Genomic DNA, 9,793 nt, shown 5'->3' on the forward strand with positions numbered 1-9,793 from the left:
ATACTGGCTAGAAATAAAATAAGAACTGTTTAGTACACTCACAACGAAAGAAAACGAACACATGTAAACTCCGCGTCAGGGAAGGTAAACCTTCACTACAAGCACACCTGAAGGAAGCCCAGGTGGGTCAGGAGGACCGTGGTAACGGATGGTTGCACTCATTACAGTCACTCTGTACAGTTCACGATCCTGCAGGTGGGCGTCAGCAGCATGCAGTGAAGTAAACCTGCAGATGTGACGAATGCCTGTTGGATGAATGAACGGCACCACACATCCCAAAACATTTTCATTAACTTTGACTGTAACAAGCTTTGTTGGCCCCGGGCCGGCCCTGTTGTTCCGTCTCCACCCGTTTTGTTTTTCCACCAACCGTGCTGCTCGCCTGGTCTGACCTGTGCCACGAACACTATGCAGCCTGGGATCCCTGTGACATCACTGGAACTGCTCAGTCGTGTGAAATCATCACCTGTCCGTGCTCACCTTGTGCTTGCTGTGACAGCCTAATAAACAGACCCATCAGCTGGAGCCGTCCAATCAGACAGCCTGAGCTCAGGTGTTCACACCTGCAGAGCACAAGCAGCAGACGCTGACGTCCCGCCAGCATCGGCGGGTGAAGTCTTTAAATCTATCAACACAGCACGCCGTGGCGTGAATCGTGCGGTTACTGTGGAGATGCTGTGAGTCCTCACACACACGGCTATTACAGGTGTACACTCACCTGTGCTTCAATCCACCTGCAGGCACAGGTGAAGCTGCCTGTACAGCATGTGGATGTCAGCACCTCCTGTGGCCCATGGACCCTGAGGTTAAAGGTCAACGCACGCACACTCTATTAAAAACTCAACTTCAGATTCAAAAAGCAGAAACAGGATTTTATTTCAAACGTCACACAAACTGAAACACTTCAAATAAAACATGTTCGTCCATAAACCGCCATCATCATCAATCCCACTTCAGAGTCACCAGCTCAGCGAAAAAGCGTGAGGCGGCTCGGTCTAGGTTTGATTCCAGCTGCTCTGTGATGGCAGCTCGATTTTCTAAACTGGAGCCAATCAGAAGAGACAATGATGCACGCTCCGCCCACAGGAAGAAACTTTTTTTTTGAATGAGGCTGAAAATGTACAAGAAAAACTGAAAATAGTGTTTTAATAAAAATGAGTCAGGCTTGGAGTGGCCTCGGCGCCGGAGCACAATCCTCCAATCAGAGCGCATGTTGACCTCGTGGCATCCTGCAGTCTGCTGAATGCGAGCGCTTCCAGTTTCTCATCACGACCTTAAAGGTCACAAAGGACACGTCAGGTCACCGTGACGCCGACACGCTGGAGACTGAGCCACGCCTGTGCGTGGAGCTTACTGCAGAGAATTTATTGCAAAAGAGCTCCGCCCCTCCAGACTGCAACAACCTCGTCCAATCAGAGACTGAGCGGCTCCGCGATACGACCTCACAGTAGGAGAAAAAAAGTTAAACCAATCAAATCAGCAGTGACGCGTCAGCAGGACCTCTCAGCTCCTCAAACAGTACGTTTCTATTTGCAGAGTCTGAAGCGCTGATGGTGACCTCTGACCCCTGAGATCCAAACAAGCCCCAGGACTCCGCAGGGTCAGCGCTGGCCGGTGTAGGTTCTGAGCCAGGAGCTGACTGAGGCGGCGGCAGACGAGATCATCCCTCCGGTGTTGGCGGCGGGCTGCGAGACCTGCAGGGCACTCTGGGAAAGATCCATGGACTGCAGGAGGACAGAGGAGGAAGAGGAGAGGTTAGAGGTCACGAGGCGGAGCCCTGTAACTCTTCTGCACTGATGTCTGACCTATGGAGGTCAAAGTGACTCCTCCCCTCAGGCGCCCCCGCCCGCTGCTGCTCTAAGCGCGAGTCGTCCTTCACACCGAGTTAATAACCGATCGATAATAAGGGTTACGGATCTAAATGATCGAGCAGCTCGGCACAAACGCCTCAGGTGTGTTTACCTGTGAGGGGATATCACAGAACCGCGGGCTGGGCACCGTCTCCCAGTCCGTCCCCAGGTCTGTCTCGTCGTCCGTCACCGCTTCGTCTCCGCTCTCCTCCGCCGGCCCCTCCGCCTCCGGCTCCACGAACTCCATGGACTCCTCCAGGTCGGCGCACACCTCGAACGGACCCGTCCTGAAGCACACGGGTAAACACTGCGTCACTCTCAATCAGCAGATCGCACCCACATTTTCCTGAAATCAAACACTTCACCCCCTCACCTGCCCAGGCTGTCGTTGTCAGGGGCAACCAGAAACACGATGTTCCTCAGGGTGTGATGGAGGTGGAGCTTCTCGCTGTCAACGTGCTGAACACAGAGAAAGGGGGTGAGAGGCGGGAACACAGATGGATCAATCAATCAGAATCAGTCCTGCTGCGTCTCAGAGTCCTCTCGACACAGAAGACGGACAAACAAACAGCGTGCGAGTCTCACCTGAGAGAAGCACAGGTGGAGCACGTTGGTGTTGAGCTTGCTCAGAGCTCGGGTGAAGCGGTAGCGGCTCAGATTGTCTCCGCAGAACTCGCTGAGAAAACAAACAGCACAGAGCGAAGATTAAAGATGGACGCCGCGACATCGGCGAAATCGACCTACCGCTGAGTGGCGCCACTTTTCAAACGTTCCCACCTGTTGCAGAGCTTCTTGGGCAGGTTGACGTCCAGCATGTGGGACAAGATGGTGACGAGCTGTGTGGTGTAGCAGAGGGCGGCGCTGATGGTGTGAGCCGGGTTAATGTGGTCCAGCTCTGCGGCAAAAGGAGGTCAAAGGTCAGGACAGGGTCACCTGAAACCTTTTCAAATGAAAGTTTTCTGAGTACCCACATAAAAATACTCATTATTAAAAAAATTACAAGTAAATTAAGTATTTTAAAATAATTTTAAAATAAAAACAGACGAGTTATAATAACCATGATTTATATTATTATTATTATTATTATCATTATTATTATTATTATTATTATTATTATTATTATTGGGCGATCGTGGCTCAAGAGTTGGCAGTTCGTCGGAAGGTTAATCGGAAGGTTGCCGGTTCGAGCCCCGGCTCGGACAGTCTTCATTCGTTGTGTCCCTGGGCAAGACACTTCACCTACCGCCTGCTGGTGTTGGCCAGAGGGGCCGATGGCGCAATATGGCAGCCTCGCCTCTGTCAGTCTGCCCCAGGGCAGCTGTGGCTACAACTGTAGCTGCCTCCACCAGTGTGTGAATGTGAGAGTGAATGAATAGTGGAATTGTAAAGCGCTTTGAGGGCCTCGAAAAGCGCTATATAAATGCAATCCATCATCATCATCATAACAACAACAACAACAACATCATCATCAGATAAATACAAGAACAAACTTCTGGCTGAGAAGAAATCTGAACTCAGGGAAAAAATGAGATCAGTTATCAGTACGACCACTAAAGCTCCGCCTCCTCACTCTTCACCTGGGCCCTGATTGGTGCTCTTCTCCTCCACCCAGCTGTAGTAAGCGGAGCAGTCTCCGTTGCTGGGCAGGGCCACAGGGGGCCCCGTGATGCTGATGCTTGTCTCTCCGTTCTGGTCGTCCCAGATCCAGCGTCCCGACAGGTAGGTGGTCCTCCGGGCCTCGGCCAGCTCGCTCACCGTGCTCGAGGTCAGCGGGTCGCACTCAGCCAGGACGTCCGCGGGGTCTCTAATAGATACACGTAGGGGCAGAGAGTGGGATGACAACACGTTTGCTCCATCAGTCCCATCAGAGCGGTTCCTGAAACTCAGAAGGCTCCACCCCCTACCTGCTGCCCAGTTTCTCCTCCTGCATGGGGAAGATGTGGGTGGTAAGGTCGCGGATGTGCTCCCGCCGCAGTGCGGCGAGCTGGCTCAGTCGGCTCTGCAGGTCTCGACTGCGTTTCTCCATCAGCTCACCGAGGCGCCGGTTGTGGCGCTCGATCTTGTCGCGTTTCTCACCGTGGCGAACGGCCCGGCGCTGCAGCCGCTGGACGTCCTCCTGACACCTGGAGAGGCGCTCATTATCTGCGGCAGGAGGGGCAAACGGGTCACGCGACAGCTCACGAACCGTGTCAGTTTTAAACCTGCTGACTCTCACCGTGCCTCGCCTCCTCGTTGCCCCAGGCAACCGCCTCCTTTAGCTGCTCCACCTTCATCTTACACGACATGATCTTCCATTTCTGAGGACAACACACAGATACATCAATTTCTTCCGAACTGGCTTTTAATCAGATTTGAACTTTAATCTGAATGTTCACATTTTTATTTATGCAAACAAGTTAAAACATCTGAATTTATTTCTCTCGTTTCTGCCTCTCAGCTCTCGGCCGATGTTTGGAGGTCAGAGGTGCCACACAGATGCACCTGACGTGCTCTCGGAGAGGATGGGAGGAGCTACAGCGCATTAAAAACTGCAGGTGAGCTCACTGAAGGTAACATTACAGAGCAGAGGAGCGATAAGGAGGCAGCCACGTGCCTGAACGCACACCTATGCAGCTGTGAACTCACCATCTCGTCAGCCAGCAGCTTCCTGTTCATGGCCTGCACAACGCTGTGAGGACAGAAGATGTCACAGGTTATCGCCACAGCTGCTGTTACCAAAAAAACACAAACATCTGCAACACCTGCACAGGTGCTGCCTCAAACAGCTTCACTCGCCCTCCCTCAGTCCACAGCCGTTTGTGACATCACCTGTACCTGTGAGCAGCAGGTTTTACCTCTGCTGCAGCTGCTCCTTCTCCCCCTTCAGCTTCTTCAGCCGCTCAAGCTTCTCAGTGTACCTGCAGACAAACAGCAGACGAGTTCACCTGCAGTAGATAAAGCCTCACACCTGAGAGGATTTTACAGTTTCAGAACCAGAAGCTTGTGGGGATAGGTTAATTGATAAATCCAAATTGCCACTAGGTGTGAATGTGCAAGTGAATGTGAGTGCGAATGGTTGTCTGTCCCTGTGTGTTGGCCCTGCGACAGACTGGCGACCTGTCCAGGGTGTACCCCGCCTCTCGCCCTATGACAGCTGGGATAGGCTCCAGCGCCCCCCACGACCCTGAAAAGGATAAGCGGAAGCGAATGGATGGATGGATGGAGAACCAGAAGCCAGCAGAACCAGACAGTCTGATTAAACCCAGCACACCTCTGCAACAGCTGCAGTAACAAAGAGAAGGGGGGCCTGAGGTCATCTCACTGACTCCAGCCTGGGAAACGTCTAACCGGAGCATATGACCTCACTCCAGGGCTCGCAAAATCGCTAGCCCGACGTCCCGGGGCTAGCGATTTTTCCAGTCGGGCTACCAAAATCTCTCTCTGCCCTGCCCGTCGGGCTATCATAGGAAGGAAAAATATATGTCAATGCTTTTGCATTCTTTCAGAAATGTAGCTGGGTAATTATGTCATTGGCATCGGTGAGCCACTGTCAATATGTGATATATTGAAATCGCGTTTGAATTTTCGCTTGTTTTTTTGCTTTCACTTTGCAATCGTGCGAACTGTGTATAGAGAGCGACAGCACTGATCTGTGAGTGATGATAATTTGTGCACCAATTCCTCTGACATCGTCTTATCAATCGTTAGCTTACTATGCAAACATGACAAGTGAAATCTCACGCAGCAAGCTTAAACATGTGAGAGGTTGATCGCGCAGAGAATCGCTGAGCGTTATGTGAGTGCGTGTGTAAAAGCAGCAGATATACACTGAACAAAAATATAAACGCAACACTTTTGTTTTTGCTCCCATTCCCCATGGGATGGACGTAGAGACCTAAAATTCATTCCAGATACACAATATAACCATCCCTCCCAAACAGTGGTCACAAATCAGTCCAAATGTGTGGTAATGGACACATCTGCTATATTGAGATAATCCATCCCACCTCACAGGTGTGCCACATCAGGATGCTGATCTGACATCATGAGTAGTGCACAGGTGTACCTCAGACTGCCCACAACAAAAGGCCACCCTGGAATGTGCAGTTTTTTGCGCTATTGGGGGTCTGGGGACCCAGAACCGGTCAGTATCTGGTGTGACCACCATTTGCCTCATGCAGTGCAACACATCGTCGCATGGAGTCTATCAGATTGTCAATTGTGGCCTGTGGAATGTTGGTCCACTCCTCTTCAATGGCTGTGCGAGGTTGTTGGATATTCGTGGGAACTGGTACACGCTGTCGTATACGCCGGTCAAGCACATCCCGAACATGCTCAATGGGTGACATGTCCGGTGAGTATGCTGGCCATGCAAGAACTGGGACATTCTCAGCTGCCATCTGCCCTGAACAATGTGAACCATGATTCATCCGTGAAGCGCACACCTCTCCAACGTGCCAGACGCCATCGAATGTGAGCATTTGCCCACACAAGTCTGTTACGGCGACGAGCTGGAGTCAGGTCAAGACCCCAATGAGGACGACGGGCATGCAGTTGAGCGTCCATGAGACGGTTTCTGACAGTTTGTGCAGAAATTGTTTGGTTGTGCAAACCAATTGTTCCAGCAGCTGTCTGGGTGGCTGGTCTCAGACGATCTTGGAGGTGAACCTGCTGGATGTGGAGGTCCTGGGCTGGTGTGGTTACACGAGGTCTGCGGTTGTGAGGCCGGTTGGATGTGCTGCCACATTCTCTGAAATGCCTGTGGAGACGGCTTATGGTTGAGAAATGAACATTCAATGCACGGGCGACAGATCTGGTTGACATTCCTGCTGTCAGCATGGCAATTGCACGCTCCCTCATTGCTTGTGGCATCTGTGGCATTTTGCTGTGAGACAAAACTGCACATTCCAGGGTGGCCTTTTGTTGTGGGCAGTCTGAGGTACACCTGTGCACTACTCATGATGTCAGATCAGCATCCTGATGTGGCACACCTGTGAGGTGGGATGGATTATCTCAATATAGCAGATGTGCCCACTACCACACATTTGGACTGATTTGTGACCACTGTTTGGGAGGGATGGTTATATTGTGTATCTGGAATGAATTTTAGGTCTCTACGTCCATCCCATGGGGAATGGGAGCAGTAACAAAGGTGTTGCGTTTATATTTTTGTTCAGTGTATATTTTAGTTCTGCTGAGCCAAATAAGACAGGTCAAGGTGAAGAAGTAACAGCCAAAGAAAAGCTTACCACAAAACGGAAAAGTTATGACAAATCGGACTATAAGGCAAAAAGAAAGTGCAGCTTTATGGTTTCATGGACAAAATAATTTCTGTGGCTGCAACATGACGAGCTAAATAACCAGAGCTGCACATAAGTGGTCCGCAGGTGCGCATTCAGAATCAGAATACTTTATTGATCCCTGGGGGAAATTTTTTGTTACAGTGCTCCGTTATAAACAAACATTAACAAGACAGACAATACGCTAACTAAGAATAGTACAATATATACATATATACACGCACACATAAAGTCACTTATTAATAAATAGCTGAGAAAGAAACATGTGTAGCTATAGCAGTAAACAGTGTGTTGGGTGGAGGAGTTGTACAGGGAGCCACAGGCAGGAATGATTTCCTGTGTCGTTCAGTGGTGCATTATGGGTAATCTCAGTCTCTCACTGAGCGTGCTCCTGTGACTGACCAGCATGTCATGGAGAGGGTGGGAGGTGTTATCCAACATTGTCTTTATCTTGGACAGCATCCGCCTCTCCGCCACATCTTGAGGGAGTCCAGCTCCATCCCCACAACATTACTGGCCTTACACATCAGTTTATCGAGTCTGTTGGCATCTGCGACCCTCAGCCTTGGTGCAGAATGTGCCGTGAAAATCCCACTCTAGCGGACAAAAACACTGCCTTTTATATGGACGCAAACGCGCGTTGCAACTTCTTATCTGGTGCGCGTCTTTTATTTTGACAGCGAATGCGAACATGTGGACCGCTTATGTGCATCCGTGTAAATAACATAATGTTCTGCCGAGTGTGTTGTTGGTTTTCCCTCGATTTCTGAGTCGACAAGCGCCTTTGTTACTGGGACCAGTCATTTTAAGAAAGGCCCCCATTAGAACCCATGAGAAATGCAAGAAATGCATTATTGCTCAGTCTGCAATATCTTTCCCGGAACAAACACCAATTGCAAATAGAACAGCGTACTATGTTGCAAAGAGTGAACTACCACTGGCAAAATTTAGCAGTCTTTGCAAACTTCAAAAAGCAAATGGCCTAGATCTTGGTTCCACTTGTCTCTTACCCGTGACTTCAGTGGAAATTTCAAATTCAGGATCTGACACAGACTGATTCATGTCCTACACAGTTCTTACAAGTTCATAGAAATTTCTGTTCAATTAGAACCAAGTATTTGAGTTGATGATTGTAATTTTTATACAATGTTGTGTTTGTGTGAATTTGTGTTTCAACAATTTTTTGATTAATGGTTTGTTTCCGTTACAATATTATACTTTAATGTATAATATTGTAACGGAAACAAAACATCAATCAAAAAATTGCTCTTTTTTTATTCGGGCTACTTAAATTTATTTTGGGCTACCAAAAACTGAAGAGTCCCTGCCCGAAGGGCTACCAGGGATTTTGAACTTTTGCGAGCCCTGCACTGTAACACAGCAGCTAGCCACCAGGCTAACAATACCAGAGCAGGTCAACACACGATAACCTGAGACCTAGCAGACTTACAAAACTGAGCTAACCGGCCAAATAAAGCTTAAAAATGCTAACAGGCTAACCGAGGCTAATCTAGCTGAGCTAACAGTAACAAATGTTGATACAAAGGCTAACCGAGCTAACAGGCTACCTGAAAGTTACTTAGCTAACCACCGTTAGCTGCTAATGCTAAGCGCCGTTTTCAGGTTAGTTTACACCTTTTTAAAGACGAGACGGTGCGACTGTGGAGTATTAGCGTGTCACACCTCCGGTCATTACACCGTAACTTCTGACGTTTGAGAAAATAAAGAAGAGTTTCTGATTTTAACAATAATCGCGCTTCGATTTAGCTGAAACACCTGTTTCACCACAGCAGTGTTATTTGGGCTCCAGGCTTCGGCTAATGTCCCCACCAACAGAGCAGTCAGACAAAGAAAGCCGTAAAAAGCGTTTTTTTAAGACGCAGTCGGTGCTCACAACGACGCCGAACGGCACCGACAGCTCCCGTTAACCCCAGGCGAAACGGAGCAGCTCCCCGGTGCTGCGTGTCCGCAGAGGAACGTAGGAACGGGAAACTTTGAGCGTGCGTCGGTGGAATTCGGCTCCGGTGTTTACCTCTCTGTGTTCCTGCCGTCGAAGTACACAAAGTCTCCGGCCTGCACGCAGCGAGCGCAGGTAAGCCTGCGGCGGGAGGTGCTGCACAGAGGGCAGCGCTCCACGGCTACGTACAGCCCCTCCGCGTCGTCCACGGACTCCAGCATAACGCAGCCTTGCGCGGAATGGGCCGAGCAGCCCTGCGCGGAATGGGCCGAGGCCGGCAGTGGAGGGCGCGGTGACGGCCGGGCCGCAGAGGCTGGAGCGGGCCGGGCCGGGCCGGCGGAGGACGCCATGCTAGCTGCGCTGTCTGCGGCTCCGCGAAGGTCGGCCTGCCGCTAACGTCTCATAGTTTAGAGCCAACGCACAGCTGTAACCCGAGGACAGACCGCCACTTCCTCTTTCTAACAGCGTGACGGGTTTGTTTATCTGATGGCGTCACGGGTGGGCGGGGTCAGGCATACGTCACCATAAAAACATGGGAGGTTGTTAAAAGTAATTCTGCTCACAGAGCTCAACGTGAACGACTCATCAGGTGATCGGAGAGTTGGTGGTTCGATTCCTGGCTTCCACATCTGCATGCCAAATATCCTTATAGAGGATACGAACCCCGGGTCACTCTCTGATGCTCCGTCGGAGTGTGGATGTTGTAC

The 9,793-nt window shown here is 50.3% G+C and overlaps 1 protein-coding gene across 2 annotated transcripts; it reads right to left on the reverse strand.

The window, feature by feature from the left end:
• Positions 1–851: 851 nt before the first annotated feature.
• On the reverse strand, positions 852–9,581 carry atg14 (autophagy related 14). 2 transcript variants are annotated; one of them, XM_085441656.1, is made up of 11 exons: positions 9,162–9,581; positions 4,685–4,747; positions 4,476–4,518; positions 4,066–4,147; positions 3,755–3,992; positions 3,428–3,654; positions 2,628–2,745; positions 2,436–2,526; positions 2,224–2,309; positions 1,963–2,137; positions 852–1,724 (listed from the first exon to the last, which is right to left on the reverse strand). In XM_085441656.1, the coding sequence occupies exons 1-11, from the start codon at positions 9,434–9,436 to the stop codon at positions 1,602–1,604; spliced, it is 1,521 nt and encodes a 506-aa protein (XP_085297782.1). In that variant the 5' UTR covers positions 9,437–9,581; the 3' UTR covers positions 852–1,601. The 2 variants fall into 2 exon arrangements, with proteins under 2 accessions (XP_085297782.1, XP_085297783.1); XM_085441657.1 differs by lacking the exon at positions 9,162–9,581 and adding an exon at positions 7,532–8,884.
• Between the last annotated feature and the right edge of the window lie 212 nt (positions 9,582–9,793).

Source organism: Copadichromis virginalis, linkage group LG19 (assembly GCF_057382275.1).
Source record: "Copadichromis virginalis isolate Kocher_CV1m ecotype Utaka linkage group LG19, C_Virginalis_male_GT1.1, whole genome shotgun sequence".
In the NCBI taxonomy this organism is placed as follows: domain Eukaryota; kingdom Metazoa; phylum Chordata; class Actinopteri; order Cichliformes; family Cichlidae; genus Copadichromis; species Copadichromis virginalis.

Coding starts and splice junctions, on each gene's coding strand:
- atg14 (XM_085441656.1), bottom strand. CDS start 9,436: ATGGCGTCCTCCGCCGGCCCGGCCCGGCCCGCTCCAGCCTCTGCGGCC. Junction 4,148..4,475: donor AGCTGCTGGCTGACGAGATG/GTGAGTTCACAG, acceptor TGTTGTCCTCAG/AAATGGAAGATCATGTCGTG. Junction 2,138..2,223: donor GACAACGACAGCCTGGGCAG/GTGAGGGGGTGA, acceptor CGTGTGCTTCAG/GACGGGTCCGTTCGAGGTGT.